Here is a 25,820-nt window from a genome sequence, read left to right as displayed (position 1 = left end):
TTCCGATTAAATGAAAGAATTCACTCACTTCCCTACTTCAAACACGACTGCACTGGTGATTAGCAACTGTCTGTTCAAGCAAATCAGTACTGTCACAGAGGGGTATATAGAGTCCTCACTATTCTGTGCACTCATTTCCACAACTAAATGCCAGTAGCTTTGCTGGATTCCACAACACTGAGCAGCTCGCCTACATAATCATGGAAGAAGGGTCATACCTTTGAGAAGTAGCCTATGAGATGGCAGCCGGTATTGTCTGCTTCAGTCATGACATAGAAAAGGAATGGTTCCACATCATAGTACAGTGTTTTGTGGTCCAGGAAAAGCTTTGCAAGAAGGCACAGGTTTTGGCAATAAATCTGAAAGCAGAAATGTCACAGCAATGCATTTAATCATTCAGCGCTAATGAGCTTTTCTGTACAACACTCAGTTAATGACAGGGAATGCTTAGTGGGAGTTCTACAAGACAGAAAGCCTATCAGCTGTAATGCTAACCTTGTTCTTCTTTCCATCTACTTCAAAAACGGAGATGGATCCCTTCCGATAGATCTCGTCCCCAGGAGGGTGCTTCCACACACATTTTGCCTGAGGAGAAAAAGGGAAACATTAGAAAGGAGCTTTTATCTGGCAGAATACCAGCAGGTTTCTGCTCCAACCACAGACATGGGGAAGGGATTAGACACTAGACAACAATAAACTCCAATACGACTAAGGAAAATATACATAACCTGGCATCCCTGTACAAAAACCCATACTTAACCACTTGGCAACCGCGCTATCGCCGAATGACGAATGTGAGTCGATCAAAGGGTTAACTGTGTAGGGAGTGTTTTACTGGGGGGGTGCGCTTCACTGTAACCACACTGATTGGGATGGCTGTACTATGCACAGCCATCCTGACCAGTGTGCCCGAGCTGACAGGCAGGAAGACTGTTTGTAAACAAAGCAGTCTTCCTCCCCGTCGGGGATTAGCGGTAATCACTGGGTGCCGGTGGGTAATTACCGGCCGAGACCCGGTGATTGACATCTGGCCCTCTAGCCGGAAATGCAAAATCACAAATTATATATATATATATATATATATATATATATATATATATCTATAGACACACACACACACACACGTATACATACATATACACACGTGATTTTGCACACCCGCGCCGCTGTGTAGCAGTACATCTGCTATACGGCGGCGGGTAAGCGGTTAAGCAGATACTCCCACCCCAAGGAAACCCAAATAAGCGGACCCTTCACAATAGTCCAACAGTGACTGAACATTGTCCTTCATAGCCGCTGGCTCTAAAGCAAACCTGTACTGAAAAAATGATGTATACTGCCAGTGTTCAGTGTCCCGATCACCCCCCCTGACCAGAGAAGCATACTGGATTAAAAAAAAAAAAAAAAAAAGAAGAAGTACACAAGTCAGGCTGACATTGCCCCAAAGAAGGAGATTGAACATTTAAAGTCCATTTCTAGCCATGCAGGAGCCAAACTGAAAAATAAAACCAGATTGGCATTGTTTTGACAATCTTTGCAGATCACAGAGAAGCATGCCTGGCCACTGTCAGGACCTTGGCTATTGTCAGGGCAGCTGGATCTCAGCCTCCAAAACTCATGAAGAAGTCACAGAATATTACAAAAAAGGCACAGCAAAAGGGTTTCATTGAAAAAAACAAAACAATCTTTATGTTGACCTGGTTAGGCATGGGGTGGTGACCAAGGATGAGCGTTTGTTTGGTCTGAACTTGGGAAGGAACCAAACCTGGAAGGAAGCCACCACTCCCACCCACACTGTGGCCAGGGCAATTCCCTGCTCCGCAGCTACGTTTACAAAAAAGGTCGGATGCTTGTGACATTGTTGATCGAATCGGTGTGGGGAATACCCTTGCTGCAGTTGATTAGGCAGCCGTGAGTTGGATTGGTGGTTTGGTTCAAACCCTAGTACATACCAAGTCCACGCTCTTGTCTCGATTAGCCGCATTCTTGTTTGAGGTCTGCCCCTCAAACGGTCAAGGCCAGAGACAGGTAAGCAGGGTGTTTAGCATTTTCAGAAAGTTAGCAATGTTATTTTCAGTACAGGATACCTTTATTACTGCAGAAATAAAAACTAAAATGTCTGGAGACACCCTTCTTTGTCTAGTCTGTTAATATTTTAGTAATGAGGCAAGGAACTCTGCCTGTGTGAAAGCTTTTTCAACAGTAAGATTTCAATGAGTGCTTTATGGGCAGTGTCAACTACCTCTCTCCAACAATGGTGATATCAGAGCCATTCAGGCACAAAGGGCATCCGGACTTTTCAGGAAGAGGAAGTTCCAATACCGAGTTAACAGCTATAAAGAATCTTGCTGCTTGTTCGTCCATCTTGTAGTTTTATTGCTATTCTGTTCATATTTGTGTACAAATCCCTCCAGGATGGAAAAAAAAAAAAAAAAAAAAAAAAAAACTCATCGGGGTTTTAATTAGCAGAAAGGTGAGAGCTGAGCAGTATAGAGGCCGGCATACGGAGGAAGACAGCGCAAGACGAGTGTGAAGAGCTTGAGAGAGAAGACGAACTACAAAGCTACATGATGGTCATCAGAAGGGCCTTGTGCAGACAGATTTTGGGCTTGTGTCTCGCACACGCAGCTTGTATTCAAGTGTAATCAGTTTGCATTTAACCCCTTGCCTACCGGGCACTTTCACCCACTTCCTGCCCAGGCCAACTGTCATCTTTCAGCGCTATTGCACTTTGAATGACAATTGCGCGGTCATGCATCACTGTACCCGTATGAAATTTTTATCTTTTTGAGACAGATAGAGCTTTCTTTTGGTGGTATTTAAATCACCACTGGGGTTTTTATTTTTTTGCTAAACCAAAAACTGAAAAAAAAAAAAAAAAAAAGTTTTTAGTTTGTTATAGAATTTTGTAAAATGAGTAATTTTTATCCTTCACTGATGTGCGCTAATGAGGCTGCAGTGATGGGCACTGATGAGGAGGCACAGGTGACAGGCATCACTGGTGAGCATTGACCGACATCACTGATGGACACTGAAAGGCAGTACTCATATGGCACAGATAGGCAGCTCAGATGGGCACTGATATGTGGCATTGATGTGCACTGGTAGGCAATGATGGACACCAACAAGCGGCACCGATGGGGCTACACTGATCATCAGAGCACTGATCAGTGCCTTGATGATTAGAGTAGATGTCCCCTCTGAGGAATGCAGATTACTGACTCTCCCCTCCTCACCAGCTGTCAGTGTGACAGCTCGTGAGGAGAGGACTGCCGATAACCGGCATTTTCTTATTTACATGCGATCAGCTGTGATTGGACACAGCTGATCACATGACAGCCGAAGTCATCAGCTCTTTCTGCTGATCGGTGATCCGCTATGCCCCAGGGACACAGCGCACCACTGATCGCCATGCAGCGCGCCACCGGGGACGCGGATAGAGTAGTAGGACGTCATATGAAGTCCTCCCAGAATGAGAGGACCACCGCCCGCCATTTCCTTATATAGTGGGCGGAAGGCTGTTAAGACATTTCTGAGATCAGAGTTCAACAACTGTATTTGACCTCCTAAGCTGCTTGACTTTTATACGGACAAAAATCTGTATACACAGGCTCTACAGTGGGCTCCAGGAATAGATAGCAAGAACCAATGAATACGGAGCCAAAAAATAAATCAACCTTTAGGGCCCCTCATACTAGCTGCACTCGAAGACACTTCAGTTACATGCATGCTGGTGTCCCTTTTACGCCAGTCTCTGCTACAAACGGAGGAGGCAACTAGAATGGTTTTTTTTTTCTCTTAAAATGAGAAGACAGAACCAGTGGGTTTCCTGGTTCTACCGCCTACATGTTGGCCAATATGAATTAGTGAAAAACTATGATCTTGAATAAATCAATTCACACATATATTCAGACAGTTACACCAGTAATGTCTACTGCATTTCACTCCCAAATGGGAATTTGTTTCATTTTAACACTCCCTCCAAAGCAGAATTGCTAAAAAAGGTTTCTTTTTTTTGTTTTTAAATTTTTGGCCCTGTGCACAGTTGCCATTCTTGCCTGGGTCAGAATGACTGTGTACTTGGTCCTTCAGCCTCCCTGGGACAAATCTCCCATGAGGCTGCAAGGCCTGATGCAACATCAGAGCAGGCACAGACTGTCTGGAGGGCAGGTCCAGTGCGTCAGAGCTGGATGCCTGCACCCAGAAGAGGACCAAGATGGTGGACTGGAACCCATGATATGGCACCCAAACAGCAGATCACAGAGGGAGCAGGCTAGATTCACTGTGCTGGTAAATGTTTTGAAGAGATTACAGCACTACAGGTATGGGGGGGTGGCAGAAACACGGGCGGCGGTGGCATGATTTGAGTACAGCATTAAGTAATCTACAATCCTGAAACAGACCACAATTATACAACTCCATTCCTATAAGCACCCAGAGCACGATTCAAAGACTGACATTGTCTCCATGACAGGAATGCCTAAAACTAGACAAAGTTGGACAACATTGTGCTACAAATAGGTTGCATGCAGCTGGAGAGAAAATGTGAAGGGCCAATTAACATGAGGGGGGAAGGTGTCACAATGCCTTGCGATTTTACAAGGCAGGGCACTGTTTACCTTGTTAATTTCACTGAAACATCGCAAAGTGCCGTTTTATTCACTTACAAGAACTGTGGAAAAAAACTGCAATGCATAGAAAACAGATGGGTGGCAACTTCAGGCAAGCTCCGGTGCATTGTGGAAAAACATTCAAGTCTTTTCAGGCCCAAAAGAAAAAAAAAAAAAAAAAAAAAAAAAAACAAACACACGACCTTTAACCACTTGTCTACCAGGCACTTCTACTCCGTTCCTGCCCAGGCCAATTCTCAGCTTTCAGTGCTGTCGCACTTTGAATGACAATTGCGCGGTCCTGCAACACTGCACCCATATGAAATTTTTACTCGCCGCTGGGTGTTTTATTTTAAGTAAAACAAAAAAGAGCAAAAATTTAGAAAAGAAAAAAAAATTTGTTTTTATTATAAAATTTTGCAAACAGGTCATTTTTCTCCTACACTGATGTCCGTAGGGGACACAGCGATCACTGGGATCACTGGGTGCGCACGGGAGAGTGCGTTCTGGGAGGACGTCATATGCTGTCCTGCCAGAACTGGGCAGCCAAAGTGAAGTCATCATTCGATCAGCTGTGGTCGGCAAGTGGTTACAGTTAAAGCTATCCTAACACATGGGGGTTTATTTACTAAAGCTGGAGAGTCCAAAATCAGACTCCCTTCTGCATAGAAACCAATCAGCTTCCAGGTTTCATTGAACAAGCTGAGGTTAGAAGCCGATTGGTTTCTATGCAGAAGTCAGCCTGATTTTGTACTCTCCAGCTTTAGTAAATAAACCCCATGATGTCTGCATCTAACCCACATGCAAACTGACCCTGCATTTGCCCATCGATCTTGTACAGAAAATGGCTTGCCATCAGATACTTACACAACAATCACCAGATTGCAAAGAAAAGAATTCAAAGTTGCCACAACCATAAGCTACCTTCCAACATACTACAACCCCGAGTAGTGAAAGCATATAAAGAACGAGGTCTCACCATGTGTCTTCGGAGGATAGTCTGACTCTTCATGTACTTTAGACAGAATTCACACATGTAGAGCCTCCCCAGACGTGCATACTCCTCTGGATACGGAGAGTGGTACCAGGTGTCCAGCTCATACCGACCAAAGACTATAGTCTTAATCATGTTGCTTCCTTCAGTGATCTGGCCTTGTAGTCGCAGCTTCTCCTGAAAAGACAATGCAGAGTACTTACCAAAGAGAGTTCTACATGGTTTCGATCAAGTGGTCTACTGGCCTTGCAGTACAGATCTAATGCCCTCCAGAACACCATCTTCATGGATATTGTATGGTCTTCCATGCTTTGTGGAGCTCCCCTACACTTCAAATGAGCAAAAAGTTGGCATTCGCTTACCAGTATGCTTTTGAACACCCTTTGCTCCACAAACTTTAATTACCTTTTATGTACCGGTTTCCCTTGAGTCTCTGCTTTGGTCATGTGACTTGTCCCCTTCCAATTCTGGTGGTGGGCAGCAGGTCCTGAATGCTACAACATGCTCATGTAGCGCCATCAGTTGTGTTTTGTGCAGCATTCTGCAATGACAACATTCCCAGAGGGCATTGTCTGTCGAGCCGTAGGCTCAAACACAGTAGGTTGGACATAGCTGGGTGTCAGTGGACTAGCACTGGATCACACAGCAAAAAGTTGTCAGGGACAGTGCAAAAGTATTGCAGCAAAAACTGCAAGAAAAACCAAAAAAACACCCACAATTGAGATTTTACTAATTTTCCACCTAAACTGGACCTGGAAGGTGTATGAATGTCTGCATAACGTCATCAAGGCACTTAATTGTAAGCCACTTTGCTGAGCAAGGATGTAGTGTAGGTACTCTAATAAACTCGGGTTACCAACCAAGCCCCACTACTCCAGGCAAATATACATTCATTCAGTGCAACAGGAAGGTGGTTCTGAAATCCTTACCAAGTCTTCCGAGGCTCTGGCCTGGGCCCTTCGGAAAAGTTCCAGATCGTACTCACTGGTCAGGTTTTCCAAGAGTGGCTCTCTTGTATTACCATAGTTCTGCCTATGCTCCTGTCAACAGAGAAGCCATGTTGAAACCAGCAATGGATATGGCCTGCAGCCAAATCTTGTTCACATTTGCAGTAATTTGTATCTTCACAACTTTCCAAACCTCAGTATAGGGAACAAATAGCTCATAGCTGTTAAAATGCAACAATACAGTCCAAGCAAGTATTGCAGATGCTTTGCAGTGTAAAGGTCGAGCATAAGCGATAAAATGTAAGTAGCGTAGGCAACACAGTTTTCAGAGTTCAGCATATGTAATCCTACCATATACTTCTCTTTCTGTTCTTTGGTTAAGCCTGAGTTCCTCTTCTTTCTCATTTCTGTGACTTTCTCTTTGTACCGGAGTTGGCGTTCCGTGGGAGCCTTAAAATGACAAGTATTAGCGTCACTTCTGCCACCCTGGTTTCTTCAGAGTCACCCAGAAAAATGGCTGGGGCTTGGCACATTTGAACAACACATGGTCATCCTTTTGACCTATAGTATACACCTGAATACCTATAATTCAAAAGTCAGCCTAAATGTTTTTAGGAGTTAAAAATGTGTTTTTCCTTCTAGTTCATTGAGGCACAAAGTCATATCTTTCAGATTACTGCCTACAGGAGGACTGAACACTGGCAAGAAACTGTAGACCAGCCCAGGACTTCTCCTAGGTTGTCTTTTCTCATGTCCAAGGATGTTTTTTTTGCCCAGCTTTGCTGTGTTATAGTCTACATTATTTTCCAGTGTTTTTTTGTTTTTTAATCAAATCAAGACTCTCCTGTATCTCTACTGAAGCTGTCTCCCCAGCTGCAGCTTTCCAGTGCGGTCATCCTCAGCTTGGCTTTTGAAGTACCGTACCTGGACCTCATTGGACAATGGTGTGGACAGCCTGTAAGTGACCTTTGGGCACTGGGTTCCGCATGGGGCACTTTACAGACTTGGTTCTGGTAAAGGTTAGCTGCAAAGCACTAGGTCTACAGCTGCTGGCAGTGCCTTTGTGCTTGGCCTATCTCTAAAGACTCAGTTAGTAGGCTGGTCGGGTTGAGCAACAGGAGCTACTTCATTTACTTGGGTTGCTGGGCGCCATCATTACCTGTGACAACTGGTTTTGCAGAGGAAGGGTGTTAATGATTTGGGACTGAGCACAAATGTCATCACTTGGGTATAGTGTCACGTGCACACTCCACACGCCATGCAGCCAACCCTCGCCTGCTATCAGCTGTCTGAATTTTAGGAGTACCTGGGGCCTCGTCTTATCTGGAGCCCAAAAGTTGGCTTACCGTTGTGCACTTGCAACATGTCTCAGCCTAGACACAGAGGGGAGAGTTTTGCAGTACCAGATGCCCACAGCTTACATTCTCCCAGCAGCTCCAGGGCTGCTTGCACCATGCCTACTGATGGCGCTGCTGTCTACAGCCTGGAATCATGTAATCCTCTGCTCAACAAGACAACCTACAAGCAGTATAAAGCAACTCCTGAATCTGCCAGATAACGTAGGCGGGTTGAACCTGCTAGATGAGGCAACCATAAGGCTTAAGGACAGATGTAGGGCTTTAGAAGGACCTTCCTCAAGAAACTGCAGAACAGTCAAAGGAGGATTTAACCCGAAGTAGGCAGGTTACACAACATCAATAGGACATGCCCTGTTCCTGACAGAGGACACTTGGAGGAGACTGGTGTGTTCTGCCTGCTGACAATCCAGGGAAAAGTGTGCACATATGGAAGGAGTGCCAGACCAAAAGATAAGAATCCAAATTCTTTTATTGATGTTATGTAAAAGAATGCCAATGCATTTCAGGGGCCAAAAGGAACTTCCCCCTTCATCAAGGCTTCAGTTAAAAAATCTTGACCAATAGGGGATTTACTAAAGCTGGAGAGTCCAAAATCAGACTCCCTTCTGCATAGAAACCAATCAGCTTCCAGGTTTCATTGCCAAAGCTTCATTGAACAAGCTGAGGTTAGAAGCCGATTGGTTTCTATGCAGAAGGGAGTCTGATTTTGGACTCTCCAGCTTTAGTAAATAAACCCCATAGTGTCTACATCGAAGATCTTCATTTGACTGCTACTGCAGACACTGCTGGTCATGAATCGTACTCTAGCAATCAGCTCCCCTGCTCAGATTCAAACCAGAAAGCCTTTGAGTCCATTCAAGGTTCTCATTTTTAGCTGAAGCCATGATGAAAGGGAAGTTCCTTTGACCCCTGAAATGCGTTGGAAGTCTTAACAGATCAATAAAAAAAAAACATTTGGACTCGTCTTTTGGTCTGGTGCTCCTTCCATATGTGCACACTTTTTCCTGGTAACCTGTTGGAGTACCCACAGTAGGTTGGCCTTGCCTACTGTGAGCAGCCTAGCCTGAGCCACGGAGCTCTTTAAAGTGTTTTTTGCCCTCCTACTACATTGTTTAAACTCATATCAAAGTCCCAGCGCCTCTTGGATGCCACTATTGTCGACAATCCAAAAAAGGCACACATAGGTACATGAAATTCTCCTCCACATCCAAAAGCTACCAGTTGATAGGAACCAGTTTCCCAGGGACTATCCTTAGCCCCTTGGAGCTAGCGCCTCCTGATCCTTTAAGGGTTCCAGAAGCCGGGGCGGGGTTTTAGGGTCATGTTACCTCCGTGAGTCGCTGTCACATGATCGGGAAAGTCTTGATCGAAAGAGGAGATCGGGACCTTTCCGTGAGCTCCAAACATGTGTGCTGGGAGCGCGGAGGGCACGTGTTCTCAGCACGTTTTTTTTTCCATATGCGGCCACTCGGCGTCTAGGCCCAGATGCCGGGAGGCTGCACATTTGCGTTTGGCCAGCGCCAAGAGGTTAAAGGAACCAGTGTGGGAGAGACTGACTCACGATACCATCCAACACAAGGACCAGAGTTCCTCTTCAGTCACAGGAAGGACTCCCTACTCTTCCTTGGTGAAGACACATCAGCACCGAGATAGTATCCAATGGAATGCGACCCAGGAGACCAGCCTAAGGTAGGACCACAGGATGGAAAAGGACTACCTGTTCAGGAAGACCAGAAGGTGGTCACAGAGAATGGTTCTCCAATAAGCAAAGCCCCTTGGGTATGGACAGACACTTGGAGAGGCTAAGTGATCACACCAACAATTACCAGAGACAGACGCCTTAGACTTTCCAAGAACTAGACCTGCAACAGCACAGAAGGGTGTAAAATAGAATGAAGAAATAAAGGGAAAGGAGAAAAAAAAAAAAAAAAAAAAAAGGGAGGATCCCCTAATGCTCACCACTCCTGAAAGGAAAAAGAAAGCAGTAACTTCTTGTGCAACGATGAGGAAGCTGAAGGTACACATATGCTGTACGAGGGTGCTTTACCTTACCCCATAGACTGAGTTTCCAGCGATGAAGCCAGATTCAGACGGATTTTGCAGGCGTTAAGCCCTTGGAGAGGCTATGGTCTACAAGGCTCAGCAAAGCAAACTCTCTTCATGGGAGGTTGTTCGAGTATTCAACAATGGGGAGGCCTAGTAAAAGGCTTACTCGTCTATGCACAGGGAATCATCCCGAGAGAGAATGGTGGTTCAGCTGTGATAAAAATTATGTGTCTACATTTATAAAAAAAATGATATTTATTATATACACACACCCCACACACCCGTCATTTTTGGATTGGATATGGCCTTTATTCTACCTGTGTCAAATACTTACCCTCTGCTTGTCATCTTGGGTCCCCGCCAACCCCATGCCCACAGCTCCCAAGTCAGACATCCCTGGCGGTCACCATTGGAATATGTTTGGATAAGTGCTCCTATTTTAGCTGCTTGGCGAGTATAGGGTCCCTGATGTTGCCTTAGTTTCTGAACAGTATTTATTACCAATCATGTTATGCATCTCAAAACTGATGTTCTATTTCATAGATATGTATATGTGCTCATGTACTCATGATGAAGTGAATGGAAATTCACAAAATGGGTAAAGTTATAGGATGAATTTTTTAATCTAAATCATGTATTTATCTTTTGAACAGTGTATTCGGATACGAAATATTCTATGGAATTACCATAAATCAGCTCTATACCATTTTATTAGAATTGTATCCATCAATAAATTTGTACACCATTAATTCTTTAGACTTGCATGTTGCACCTCAATCCCAAGGGCAAATTAATGCGTTTGAAAAAAAAAAAAAACACAAAAAACTGAGTAGCAAATCTGGATAGACATTTCACAGTGCAACTGAAGAAAAGATGTCCATCCTTCCTAGAACAGTTGCAAAAAACTGGGCCATGCAGAGTAATAATGGAGGGGTTATCCTAAGCTGACCTACATTTTGTTTGCCAGTGTCAAATCCTTCTGTAGGCGGCAGTATAACCCAATAGTGTCAGAATTCTTGTGTTCCTCAAAAAGAACAAGAAAAGTCTGACAACTTAACCACTTGTTGGCCATGATCTCATTAGCACATTGATTTATAAAACCCAAACCTCCCTCTCCCCCCCATTGCCCGGTATTGCTTTTTTGTGTTTTACCCTATTCGTATTACTTACTTTGACATCAGACTTCTAAAATTCTTGCAGGGCCCATGGCTGAGCTCAGCTCCTACATCTAAGAATCTGTAGGAACCCCCCCCCCCCCCTATTCTGCACACAGTGCGAGGGCGAGATATTAAGATTCAAGGCAAAAGCATCGACTTGTAATTCAGAACTTAAAATTTCAATGCAAAAGGCACTGCATTGTCAGTCTAAACAGGACATTGGAGCACACTGAATTTCTGAAAGATCAACGGGCATCTTTCTGTACTTGCATATTTTTTTTCTTTTTTAAAAGACAACACATGAAAAGATGTGCATGTATTCCAGAAAAAGAAAAAAAAAAAAATGTATAATATACACACTATATATATATATATATATATATATATATATATATATATATATATATATATATACACACACACACACACACACACACACACACACACACACACACACACACACACACATATACATACACATACATACATATATATACACATACATACATACACACACACACACATATACACACACACGGGTGTGCAAAATCACGCATGTTTTGCATTTCCGGGTAGGGGGTGTGTGCCGCCAATCACCTGGGCCCCGGCCGGTAATTACTTGCCCATCACCGACGAGAAGGACGGTTTTGTTTACGAACAGTCCTTCCTGTCAGCTCAGGAACACCGATCTGGATGGCTGTGCACAGCACAGCCATCCAGAGCAGTGTGATTACAGTGAAACACACACACACCGCCCCCTAGTAAAACACTCCCAGCACACAGTTAACCCATTGGTCATCCCTCATGTTAACCCCTTCCTGCCCAGTGCCATTAGTACAGTGTCGGTGCTTTTTTTTTTTCTTTTAGCACTGATCACTGTACTGATGTCACTGGGGATGTCAGTGACACCAAGTCAGTTCCTCCCAGTGTCAGAATGTCCGCCAAAGTCCGGCTATAAGTCACTGATCGTCACCATTAATGGTAAAAAAAAATGTTTAAATCCCAGTATGTATACACTGCCATTTGTAAATGCTATAACTTTCACTTAAACCAATTACACATATTGGGATTTTGTTTTTGTTTTTTTTTTTTTTTTAGCAAAGACGTCACAGAATACATTTTGGCATAAATTACTGGACATGTTTAATAGCAAATAGCCAAAAATATTGTTTGTTTTTTTTAGCAAAAACTTGTCAGTTTTTTTTTTTTTTTTGCCAAACACACACCGAAAGAAAGCTCAATTCGTTGGGGGGGACAAAATTGAATTTGGGTGCAGCATTGCATTACCACACAATTGTCAGTTAAAGTAACGCAGCACCGTAACAAAAAATGGCCTTGTCAGGAAGAGGGGTAAATCCTCAGGACGACAAGTGGTTAAAGTGACACCAAAGCTTTGTTTTTTTTTTTTTTAAATAACAAACATGTCTATACCTACCTGCTCTCTGCAGCCATTGAGAGATTTTCACAGAGCATCCCCGATCCTCTTTTCGGGTCCTCGCCAGCGTTCCTGGCTCATCCCTCTCGAGCAGCGCCCCCAGGGAAAGCTGCTGCTTGCACCGCTGCATGCCCATCCCCAAGCCGCTGCTCTATGCCTCCATAAGACACACAGAACTGGGGCTCAGCCCTGCCTCCGCTCTCACTGGCCTTGAGCCTTTGCAACCACTTTAAAATGTGTTGCAAGTGAGGATACTGCCAAACAGCGGTTATGTCTCTCCGTATCAAAATGTAAAGTGTTACTAAACCCACAATAGTACAATCAGTTGTATATGCAGTAAAGTGTGCTCGTTATACTCACTGTGGAACCTAAGGTGTTTATCCTCTGCATTGTGTAAAAAGGCTGTTTGATCCTGTCTTCTCTGATCCTCCCCTTCTTCCAGTGTCTCCCTCTTATCTCCTGATAATGATATATCATGTGGAGACACTCATGCTCAGTCTGATATGTATTGCTAAAGCGGGTGGTTTTTTTTTTTTTTTTCGTGGGAGGGTGCATGCGATTAGAACAGGGCCAATCAGCACTGTCCAGACAGAAGTCAGGGGTGCTGCATCCTCCTAGAGCAAAATGAAAAACACCTCCTACAAGCTTTGACCAATGCTCTGCTGGACACTGATAGAAGTCACAAGACTACTCTAACTGCTGATGAGAAGAGGTATTTAGCAGTTTATATTTACTGAAATAATTGCATTTCCATGTGCTGTGTACTGTGGGAGACCGGATCGAGTGAATGCAGGGCGTCCTGGGGAGACCGGATCGAGTGAATGCAGGGCGTCCTGGGGAGACCGGATCGAGTGAATGCAGGGCGTCCTGGGGAGACCGGATCGAGTGAATGCAGGGCGTCCTGGGGAGACCGGATCGAGTGAATGCAGGGCGTCCTGGGGAGACCGGATCGAGTGAATGCAGGGCGTCCTGGGGAGACCGGATCGAGTGAATGCAGGGCGTCCTGGGGAGACCGGATCGAGTGAATGCAGGGCGTCCTGGGGAGACCGGATATAGTGAATGCAGGGCGTCCTGGGGAGACCGGATATAGTGAATGCAGGGCGTCCTGGGGAGACCGGATATAGTGAATGCAGGGCGTCCTGGGGAGACCGGATATAGTGAATGCAGGGCGTCCTGGGGAGACCGGATATAGTGAATGCAGGGCGTCCTGGGGAGACCGGATATAGTGAATGCAGGGCGTCGCGGGGAGACCGGATATAGTGAATGCAGGGCGTCGCGGGGAGACCGGATATAGTGAATGCAGGGCGTCGCGGGGAGACCGGATATAGTGAATGCAGGGCGTCGCGGGGAGACCGGATATAGTGAATGCAGGGCGTCGCGGGGAGACCGGATATAGTGAATGCAGGGCGTCGCGGGGAGACCGGATATAGTGAATGCAGGGCGTCGCGGGGAGACCGGATATAGTGAATGCAGGGCGTCGCGGGGAGACCGGATATAGTGAATGCAGGGCGTCGCGGGGAGACCGGATATAGTGAATGCAGGGCGTCGCGGGGAGACCGGATATAGTGAATGCAGGGCGTCGCGGGGAGACCGGATATAGTGAATGCAGGGCGTCGCGGGGAGACCGGATATAGTGAATGCAGGGCGTCGCGGGGAGACCGGATATAGTGAATGCAGGGCGTCGCGGGGAGACCGGATATAGTGAATGCAGGGCGTCGCGGGGAGACCGGATATAGTGAATGCAGGGTGCGGGGAGACCGGATATAGTGAATGCAGGGTGCGGGGAGACCGGATATAGTGAATGCAGGGTGCGGGGAGACCGGATATAGTGAATGCAGGGTGCGGGGAGACCGGATATAGTGAATGCAGGGTGCGGGGAGACCGGATATAGTGAATGCAGGGTGCGGGGAGACCGGATATAGTGAATGCAGGGTGCGGGGAGACCGGATATAGTGAATGCAGGGTGCGGGGAGACCGGATATAGTGAATGCAGGGTGCGGGGAGACCGGATAAAGTGAATGCAGGGTCCGGGGAGACCGGATATAGTGAATGCAGGGTCCTGGGTTTAGTAACACTTTAACGGCTAGTCTATCAGACACAAAATCAATCAAGCAGGTGCTGAAACTAATTAAAACCATAAATTCTGAGTCAAGCTATTCTTTACATTCTAATAAGGAAGCCTTTAAAAAGGTTTCTGTCAGACATACAATACAACTATATGTTAACCGCAGAGCTATTCCTGATATTCATGATGGCTGCCCCCTGACAAGTAATCACGACTGAACTCACTTGGTGGCGTGTGGCATGCCTGTTATTGTCATCCTGCCTGTGGGACAGCATCCGCTCTTCCACCTGTTTGTCACGGCTCTGTGCTCTCACCTGAAATTCATCACAATTCTGTAAATGTAAGCAATCACGGAAGGGTCAGGTCAGCCTTCTTGAGAAACGTGCACAAGTATAAGCAGACGAACCCCTTCACCTCGCACTCAGTGCTGTGACTAATGGGGTGCTGAACAAGACAAGTGGGTTACCTTGCATTCGTCCGCAGACAGGTTGTGGTATAATGGGCAGCCGGAGATAGAGAAATGCCTCTCGTGTTTCCCAGTGAGGTGCCCTAAGGAACATGGAAAGTATTAGGCGGCACAGGAACTCTGCTAATAAAATAAAGAGGTTACAAAAGAACCTGTTGGGACAGGAACACAAAGGCCACCATTACTGGCCACTCCTATGAATACTTCCTTTCATTCTCCAATGGAAGCGGACTGCAAGTGTGTTTGGGAGCCAATTTGTATACGGACTGCCTGTATTTAAGTCAGGAATAACAGGCCAGCAGCTTGGCTTTTCTCTGCAGCAGAACCTTACCTGTTCCTTGGTCCAGCGGTGTCCTCATGGTCTTCTCTCCCAGCGCGGGCATTTTTAGTGTGGGCACCCGGCTGTGACAGCTTGCGGCTTTGTGAATGATCCAGCAGTCTTCAGGGACCCGTCACATGCCCCAGAAGACGGGGAGAGAGGAAGTGGGAGCGGGTACCTGTCAAATTCGGGTATCCGCTTCCCCTCCCCAAAAGGTCCACAGCCTCAGGTCGCCCCCTCTACCGCGCCCGCAGCCTCAGGTCGCCCCCTCTACCGCGCCCGCAGCCTCAGGTCGCCCCCTCTACCGCGCCCGCAGCCTCAGGTCGCCCCCTCTACCGCGCCCGCAGCCTCAGGTCGCCCCCTCTACCGCGCCCGCAGCCTCAGGTCATCCCCTGTACCGTGCCCGCAGCCTCTGGTCATCCCCTGTACCGTGTCTGTAGTCCATTGGTTCAGAATATTTTTTTTTCTTGTTTTCCTCCACTAAAACCTAGGTGCGTCTTATGGTCAGGTGCATCTTATGGAGCAAAAAATACGGTAAATTATTAATGGGGATGGGGGGTAAAAAACAGGATGTGGGGAGATGGGCAGGAGAGCTGTGATGAGAGAAATAGGTTTGTTGCTTGGTATGTTGACCATCTTTCCTCAATACTTTGAGTCACTACCCACAGCAAATATGCAGATAATGAGATTCTGGATTTCCAGATATGCATTCTTGTTCCTGGTCAATGACTCCAAGCACTGCAGCCAGAAACTAGCTTTTACAGAAGGTGGTCAACAATGGCAGCCTCCGTATTTAATGAAGGATATGTTTAATTAAAAATGATGGCCTACAGCAGTCACTAAAAGCAAGCTATTTAGACATGCCTTGTTTGTAGTGCTTTCCTCTATCCACCATTGCTCCATTTGGCATATGGAGGGTTGGATGGGGCGAGAAATATCCCAGAAATTCAGGGTATGGTGAGCATGCGACACTCTCTTACTTTTTGATGGTACTGGTGTTTGGCAATTAGCACAGTACAATTACAAATAAGATGGATCCCGAGTTAGCATGAGATTGCACTTCACTCCGAAGGCACCAAGTCACAACATGGAGTTTATGGAAAGGCTTCTTGCTCCTGATGGTTACATGGAGTAGAAGGGGAGCGAAGGGATGATGGATCCGCTGCAAGTTTTTGCCTAGCATGTGCAAAGCACAGGTTCACTTAAAAATTACAAGAGCAAAAATCCAAGTTGCAGTTTAAATCAGCTGAACTCCCTCCAGGTACATCAATAAAGTCTGAAACAAAAACTTTGTATGCCTTTTGTCTTGATGCACCAGAAATACTTCCCAGATTTAAAGGAAAAGTTAAATTGGGCTTTGATATGCAAAGCGGCTCACAAACAACCTTGCAGTGTATTACAATAGGAGAACACACACAGATTTTGTTCAGCTAATCCTCAAACGGTTTACCCACCGATGTCACTATCTGTAGATTTTTCAGACCACCAACTGAAATTCTGCAAAACATCCACTGTGATCAGTACTATACAAAGAACTAGAACATATTCTTTTTCACATGACAAACAATAAGAGACAGTCAAAAGAAAGAAAAGATGGTCAGCTATTAAACTTTACCTTTCTGGATGTCTTTTTCTGCAAAAGTTGGGGAAGGAGGGGTGTATGTATGTATGTATGTATGTATGTATTGGTTGGGGGGTATTCCTGCTAATTTCCTTTAGACAAACCCATTAGCCTTTATCTCAGGGCTTTACCATGCACACCCTCCACCAGGGGCGGACTGACAACTCATGGGGCCCCCGGGCAATAGGAGATCATGGGGCCCCTGTGTCCTTGGCCAAACTCAAAAAAGCCTATGAAAAAGGTACCAGGGACATCTCATGGGGCCCCCTACTGACCCCGGGCCCTCGGGCAGTGCCCGAGTTTCCAAATGGTCAGTCCGCCCCTGCCCTCCGCCCCTCTGCTCAGACTCCTAAGGTTTCATTGCACATGGGTACACCCATCTATATGCCCTTCCAAAGGAGCTTTACCTGTATGGGGTGCATCTGCATGCAAAAAGTCCCATTTGTGCCTACTGAGACCCAGAGGTTGCACGATACATCCGCTGCACCTAATTTGACAGCAGTGTGGGTGCCGGTCCCCAAATACACACTGTCCGTTTGGGGACACACACCTGCACGGCTGACAAATTGGGATCAGCGGCTGTGTCCATGAAGCTGCTGCATCCCAACAGACAAGAATGGGACTGTCAGCACATGGATGCCAAGAACACATGTGCATCCAAAGATGACCCTTCTGACAGGTGTATGGATAGTTATGCCCATGTGAATGAGGCCTTATTGGCCATTAAGCCACTCACCAAAGAATAGGGCAATGGCAGATAGGTGGAGCTTGGAAACTTTAGAAATCCGTAAAACTAGGGTTAGAAAGCATAGAACAAGCTTTTCAGATTAGTCAAGCTAATAAAACGACATTTTTCAATTTCAAATGTGCGACAGATTCTTTTTAAAGCATTTATTATAATAAAAATGAATAAATGCAAATCTAATCCTTTTTACGAGCTGGAAACGGTCACACATAGTGCCTACTAATGTACATCAATATCTCACAAGAGTGCTTAATGACTTTCTTAAAACACAGACATCAAAACAATTGTACCTATGAATTATACCGAGTATAGGGGACAGGATTACCTAAAGAGTTGCAGCCGGGGGTGGGACATTTCATATTGAAGTTGTAGCTCTCATGAAATCGCCTTCTCTTGGGTCTATGAGACAGGTCACTCCCAGAGTCCTTCATGGACATGTCCTTGGCAATGCTCTCATCATGAGAAGCGTTGGGGCTTGAAATGTCTATATCGGACTCTGATGATGGTGCATTTCCAGTAGGAGTGCGAGGCGGGGATTCGTCGTGATCCCCGGCGTTTTTAGCATCTGCGACAGACAGAGAAGATGGTCAGCATTTGTCAGGATTCACACTGTGAAGATTAGCACACAAAGAAAGCTACTCTACTGGGCCACAGCTAAAAGAAAAAAAAAAAACAAAAAACAGACAGCCAGCGTGCATCTACTTTGACAAGAGCGAGAGAGAGCGCTTCCGGCAGTGCTTTCGGCCCGGCTGCACCCCCGTACCTCTGTCACAAAAGTCCACCGCTTGCTCGGTTTCCGATCCCGATGAGCGGGTCTGTCGGAGTGGGTATTTTTTCGGAGTCATGGGGGTGGGCTGCTGCTGGCTGCGGGTCACCCTCCGGGTGGAGTAGGCCGGCTCCTCTGCACCAAACGATTGCAGATTGCTAACCGGACTGGAATCTGGTTTAATACAAACCACAATTTCACTTGCCAACACGGCCAACCTCATTGTGACCTGTCCTGTCAACCACTACTGCTTCCTGACCATAACTAACTGCAAAGGGAAACAGCTGATTCTAACAGGCTAATAGAACAAGTGAAGAGACGGTTTAGTCCAGGGATAGGCAAACAAACTTTGTTCAGAGTAGAAAACTCATGAAAGATGTAGATTATCCAGTTACAGGCAGAATGTTGCCTATACTTGGGCTAAACACTGCAAAATCCGAGCTCATTTCCTACAGCCACACACACAGCAGACTTTCTGGATCGTACTGAAGATTACTCCACCTGAAAGCAACTGGGAACACCTAGAATGTGTCATGTATACTTGCCACGAGAATCGTTTATAGACTGTAATTGCTGAACTTCTAAAGATGCGATTGGTTGTCATGCTGACCCATTCGCTTCAGTGTTTTCATTTACTAAACCAGAACAAGTGAGCAGATCAGAAGAGGAAGGGCTACTTCCCGGGTTAATTGCTCTAGGTTGGGGAATCCTACTGAAGCAGGAGGGATGACATGACAGAACTCAGCAACGGCAGAATCCGATGCTTCTCTTTGCAGCTTATTCAGAAAGATCACCTCTAATTATTAAACATAATGGGGGGAAATTATTCTATATTCCTGCCTCACTCTTCTAAGCTGAGTTAACCACTTAGAGTCCGGACACTTTTACCCTCTTCCTGTCCAGGTCAATTTTCAGCTTTCAGCGCTGTCACACTTTGAATGACAATTGCGCGGTCATGCAACACTGTACCCATATGAATTTGTTGGCATTTTTTTGAGACAGATAAAACTTTATTTTGGTGGTATTTATTCACCACTGGGATTATTTTTTTTTGCTATGTAAATTAAAAAAAAAATAAAAAAAGTGTTTTTGTCTTATAAAATGTTGCAAATAAATAGCATTTTATCATTAATCTTGGCCAAAATGTATTCCAATATCTTTTTAGTAAAAAAAAAAAAACCCAAAATTAGAATTTTTAAACATTTACTTTTTCATATTTTTTGTACTACTGTGGGGGGGGGGGGTGATGATTTTTTATTTTTTACACTGATTGCTTTTACACCCATAAAGGCTGTAAAATCAATAATTTCTCCTTCTCTCTGGCTGCATTCTTGCAGCCATTGAGAACTACTGAGTGAGCTGTGATTGGTCACAGCTTGTCACATTGTACAAGGCTGTTGTGAATAGCCTTGTACCATGTGACCTCTGTGATCATTCACAGATTTCACACGTAGTAAGCAATGTCGTCACAAGTGATATCTTGCTTACTACTCTGCATGTGATCACTGATTGGCCAATCAGGGATCACATGATCGGGACCTCGCAGAGAGGTCCCGTCCGACGATCAGTGTTCCACTGTGTCCGGAGGACAGAGGGCACCAGATCGCGGTGCTGCGCGCTCCCAGGGAGCGCGCACAAGCAGGGTGCGGGGAGGCCATTTAGAACACGGCCACCCGACCCTGCACTGTCACCATCTGGCCGTTTATATACAACGGCCGGACAGGAGGTGGTTAATGAAGCTGAAAGTGCGCCTTATTAACCACTTGCCGACCACAGATAGCCAAATGACAGCTTCACTGAGGCCGGCCAGTTCTGGGAGGGCGTCACATGACGTCCTCCCTGAACGCGCACCTGGCGATCTCTGTGATCGCTGTGTCCTACGGACACAGCTGATCACGTGCTATGGTAAAAGGCCAATCACAGCAGCCTTTTACCACGTGATCAGCCATATCCAATGACACACTGATCACCTGGAAATGCAATTGCCGGTTTTCGGCTGCACTTTCCTCGAGCTGTCACAGCGTGAGGAAAGTACTGCCAAGAAACAGCAGTTGTCAGAGGAGGGATCGGCACCGATCATCAGGGCACTGATGATCAGTACCCAGCAGTGCCACCCACAAGTGCACACCTGTGCCAATCAGTGCCCAGTAGTGCCACCTACCTGGGCTCATCAGTGCAGCCTCATCAACCCACATCAGTGAAAGAGAAAAATTACCCGTTTGCAAAATTTTATAATAAAAAATGTGAAAAACATTTTTTTTCTTTTGTTTCTGTTCTTTTTTTGTTTATAGCGCAAAAAATAAAACACCCAGTGGTGAGTAAATACCACCAAAAGAAAGCTCTATTTGTGTGAAAAAAATTATAAAAATTTCATATGGGTACAATGTTGCATGACTGCGCAATTGTCATTCAAAAGTGCAACAGCGCTGAAAGCTGAAAATTGGCTTGGTAAAGAAGGGGGTACAAGTGCCCGGTAGGCAAAAGGTTAACAAAAAGGGGAGCAAAGGGTGAAAAATAAACTGACATAGGTTTGCACAGATAGACCTAAAACAGAGTTGCGCCTGGATTCACACTGATGCGGTCTGGAAATCACAGCGTTTTATGTGCGAATTTCACACCACATCAGAAATCACACCCCGTTCATGAGAACCGCTGCGGGTGTGTATGTTGAGTTAACACCCCGAAATCAGTCTGCAAAATGCAGTGCGATGTGCAGAATCGAATCGCATAGGTGTGAATACCCATGCAATCCGATTCTAGTGTGGAACACACACAACTTTGCGCACCCGTGCCGCCCTGTAGCAGTACTTTTGCTATAGGGCAGAAGGGAAGCGGTTAGAGACCTGGAGTAAGCATGTAGCTAGCAAAAGAGTTAGGACGTGATGTGCACATATTAATCCAGGTCAGTAACCTATTAGGTAACACAGCAAGAACTTGGAGCCGGCACTCTTAGAAGCCCCTTTTACTGTCTTGAAAGGTTACCTTTAAGGGCTCCTCTACATCTGCGTATATTGGTGCTGTTACCACATTTACCAAGACGCACAGAATTAAACGGTACGCCACACTTTGAAAAAAAACTGTGAAAGCTTTCCTAGCCTAGCTCCTTATAGCTGCTGCGACATCACACTTCCAAAAGATCATAACAAATGGTCCTACCTATAAAAACAGAAAAAACAAAAAAACAAAACAAAAAAAAAAAAACACACACACACACCTTTAGTAAGTAATGTGTGCAGTTTTTGAAGAATTTGGCCCCTTTCACATGGGTGGACCGATAGGGTCCAACTGTGTTTTTCAGGCAGACTGACCGGACCATACACTGTCCTCTATGCAGCAGACATGTGTCTGTTTATACCCATTCAAAACAGATATCTAATGGATTGGATGACAGTCAGATATAAATGGACAGGCAATCTGTTTACATCTGACCGCCCATAGAGGAACAGCGGGCTGTGTTGGTGTCCGCTCTGCATAAGCGGAGCGGACAAGGACCTATCATCCGCTCGCCTGTGTAAAAAAGGGGCCTTAGTCTGTAAAAAGAGAAAAAAAAAAACGCACCAGCGGCTAACATCAAAATCCTCTCTACACTGATCCGCTCTTTTTATCTTCAAGAAAAAAAGTCGACAAGGTGGCTTTTTAATCGGCTCTGCTCAACAGCAGAAGTAATCAGCAGCGCGTTCATCCATCTTTCTGTTCAAGCAGAGAGGTCATCAGCACTGTGGCATCTGTTGAGCAGTGGGTGAGAAGTTTTGGCAGCCAAGCTCTGACTTTCAATAGGTTGCCTAAATTTTGCTTTTACTTTTAGGTGGCGTAACCCGTAGGCAGATGCTCAATACTCAAGGTCAATCTGAAGCAGAAAGATTAAAAACTCAACTGTGTGTGGGCATCCAGGCAAAATGGAGCTAATGGACTACATACAAGTTAGTCTTACTACAAACATCCTTACTGTACTAGAATTATGGGCAGCAGAGGAAAGTAGATCAACTCAAGCAAAGCTAGGAGACATGCCATGCAGAGTATGAGGAATGAGCGTTAATCTACAGGTGAAACATCAAACAAAACAAATGATCCTGTATGCCAAGTTACTAATAAAATAACGAGTAGTCTGCAGTTACATATTTCCAGACAATGAGGAAATATGACACAATCTAGCATCTTAATAATGGTTAGCACTAATGGATTGGCTGGCAGGTTATTTACACTGGGAGTACACAGTAAAATCTGGAGTAAAGAAGAGGGCCCACAGTATATGTGGCAGATGTTAGTCTATCTGAGCTGCTGTCTAAACTAAAAACTAGAATGGAAGCAGAAAACTAATACCAGTATTTATAGGCTGTAACCAAAAGGGTCGAGTATCTGGCTGCTCATCTTTATAGGAATGCATATACCCAAAGAACCCCCAATGGGACTTTAATGCAGCAATAGGATCATAGATATATTAGAAAGGAAAAAAGGGAAAAATAAAGGAAAAAAAAAAGGAAAAAAAAAAAGGGAAAAATAAAGGAAAAAGGGAAAAATAAAAACTGTGTGCTTTCATATTTTTTTATTAAGCGTTTTCTTGTAAGAACACCGTCAGAGCAATATTCTTTTTAGAAATCATGTATTTAACTTTACAATGGAATTTTGTATGTAATAAAGTTGATAATCGTTTTGAACCAAATGTCTTTTTCAATATATGCTCCTAGATTGTAAGCTCTAAACGAGCCGGGCCCTCTGTTTCCTATTGTACCAATTTGTATTGTAACTAATGTCTACCTTCATGTTGTAAAGCGCTGCGCAAATGTTTGGTGCTATATAAATCCTGTATAATAATAATAATAATAATAACAATAATAATATATGATCCTATTGCTGCATTAAAGTCCCTCTGGGGGTTCTCTGGGCACGTGTTTATAGACTGTTAGATGATCAACCCATACATAGCAAACCTGAAAGTTTACACACCCAATACCTGAAATGTGGGGTATTCGGATTGTCCATTTCAAAACACAGAGCTAACCTGTAGGTCAATGCAGAGACCACCAAGTGCCACTGCATTCGTATTTCTGGAAATCCTACTTTAGTAGGACGGAAGTTAAATTTATTGCCAACTAACCTGATCTCAACAAAAAAAAAAAAAACCCCACAGTGCTAGTCTCCATCAGTCTTCAGATTGATCTCTGCTTCCCCGTGAGCTCCATATATGGATCCCAGACCATGGTGGTGCATGGGGACCTCGACTTCTGCTTAGGTCAAGTCTCGCCCCCGTTATTCAGCTGTCAGAATCCAGAAATCGGTTGGCAGTAGAGGATCTAACATTTATCAGGTGAATGGCAGGTGAGGACAAGGCTACTGATTTAAAGATGAATTCCAGGTATGAATATTTTCTACATTGCTCCAGCCGTGTAGAGCAGCTGGCCCTGCTGCCTATGATCTGAATGAATGCAAAGTGTTCTGAATGGACAAGATGGAGAGTGTGACATCACCACCCCACCTCGTCCTATCGGAGGACACTCTGCATTCCTAAAAAAAAAAAAAAAAAAAAAAAAAAAAAAGGAATACAAAAGCATTCTCAGAATGGTGCTGAACTGACCTCCTGTGTTCTTAATGCAGCAGGATAGCCACTCAGCACAGAGCCTGGAAGCTAGTGGAGATCACTGGAATAGTGGTGCCTATTTCAGCGATTTCCAGCATCCAGGGGTATTGGTCATGTATGGTATTGTGCATAGTTACACTAGACCAAGCTGAATTAGGTTTACAACATCTACACCTGAAATCTTCTATGAAAGATTATCCCACTTGCAGGCACAAGACAATGTAGCAGCTTGGCATTTCCAATTCCTCAGACACATTTTAACTTCTTCGAAACGCATCATCCTTACTTTAAGAGGCTGCCCTTGTGAGGTGATTCACACTGGTTCTACACGCCTAAAGTTCCGTTGCAGGACCTATATGCTTGTTTTACTATGTTGTTTGAGTATAATTCTCAAATAAAATCAGTTTACTGAGGTAATGCACAAGGTTGGTGCACCGTTTCAATTAGCAGTACATTTTAAGCCTTGCCCGATCTCTACACAGCAGGTATATTGGTACCGCTCAATGAGTTTCATATTCAGGCATCCAGGTAATACTTGTGAAGCAGAAAAAATATGGCGCTATAAATAAAACTAAAATAAAAAACATAAAAAAAAGGAAAAAGTCCAATGATTTCCAGGAGAAAACTCATGAAAAATATAAATTCAAAAAAATCACTATGGGAGTCCACCAGCACCTCAGAAAATACTGCTTCTTACCAGACTGAAGTGACCCCACAATTAAGTGCGGGTCAAGAAAAGCGTATTGCGGATATCAAATTAGGATGACAAACTCAGACACTTTTGATTCTGAAAGGATAAGAGGATTTCCAAGCGTTGGATGTAGATACACGCCTTTTGGATCCCTCTCAAAGGATTCCCAAATCAAGGCATTAACTGCCAACCGATATTCCAGGCAATTTCCCAGATACAGACATCTTTTGATGAAGGTTTAATACTACGTTGTAAGGCAATAAGTCCTAATTATACTACACTATGAGAATTCTTTTGCTTTTTGGATGATTTTGTCTTCTGCCAGATGTAGACCTAAAAAAAAAATAAAAAAAAATGAATTCTCCTCAAATTACCTGGAATATCGGTTGGGAGTTAAAGCCTTGATTTGGGAATCCATTGAGAAGGATCCAACACTTCGAAATCAGCTTATCCTTCCAAAGTCAAAAGTGTCTGAGTTTGTCATCCTAATTTGATATCCGCACTACGCTTTTCTTGACCCGCACTTAATTGTGGGGTCATTTCAGTCTGGTAAGAGGCAGTATTTTCTGAGGTGATGGTGGGCTCCCATAGTGATTGTTTTTTTTTTCATTTACATTTTTCATGAGAGACTTTATTTCTGCTGGAAATCATTGGACTTTTAACTTTTTTTTTTTTTTATAGCGCCGTACTTTTTCTGTTTTATATATTGTTACCTGCGATACTGTGCTGGCTGCTTTTTTGGTGCCATTTATCTTTTTGTGATATTTGAATTTATATAGCGTGGAAATGTTAAATTGGTAAATACTTGTGAAGGTCTCTACCATAGTGGCAAAAAAGTGGTCCCCTGCAACTGTCAGTCATACTGATCACGTGACTATATTAGAATCCTTTGGGTGCTGGCAATACACATATACAGATACCAGAGATATCACGTATTGGCATTTTTTATACTAGGCCAGGAAGGGGAGTCTAATCTAGTATATATCAAAAGGAAAACCTGAAATATTTTTCATTCAGATCACTGG

General features: G+C 44.6%; 1 protein-coding gene across 11 annotated transcripts in view; it reads right to left on the bottom strand.

The window, feature by feature from the left end:
• The window catches only part of KAT7 (lysine acetyltransferase 7), a 53,452-nt gene that overhangs the window by 14,426 nt on the left and 13,206 nt on the right, over positions 1-25,820 (bottom strand). For 6 of the 11 annotated variants that reach the window (XM_089674498.1, XM_089674499.1, XM_089674500.1 and 3 more), the window contains 9 exons: positions 18,527-18,703; positions 18,089-18,328; positions 15,079-15,161; positions 14,837-14,944; positions 6,903-7,001; positions 6,534-6,644; positions 5,590-5,781; positions 496-585; positions 219-359 (listed from right to left, as the gene is read on the bottom strand). In XM_089674498.1, coding sequence (XP_089530624.1) covers positions 219-359; positions 496-585; positions 5,590-5,781; positions 6,534-6,644; positions 6,903-7,001; positions 14,837-14,944; positions 15,079-15,161; positions 18,089-18,328; positions 18,527-18,703 — 1,241 coding nt within the window. The remainder of the gene's footprint in view (positions 1-218; positions 360-495; positions 586-5,589; positions 5,782-6,533; positions 6,645-6,902; positions 7,002-14,836; positions 14,945-15,078; positions 15,162-18,088; positions 18,329-18,526; positions 18,704-25,820) is intronic. The other 5 variants (XM_089674495.1, XM_089674497.1, XM_089674502.1 and 2 more) reach the window with 3 other exon arrangements.

The sequence above is a fragment of the Staurois parvus genome, unplaced genomic scaffold, assembly GCF_062004578.1.
Source record: "Staurois parvus isolate SC_StPar_1 unplaced genomic scaffold, SC_StPar_1.0 ptg000151l, whole genome shotgun sequence".
Taxonomy (NCBI): domain Eukaryota; kingdom Metazoa; phylum Chordata; class Amphibia; order Anura; family Ranidae; genus Staurois; species Staurois parvus.
This window is presented reverse-complemented; position numbering and strand designations above follow the sequence as displayed.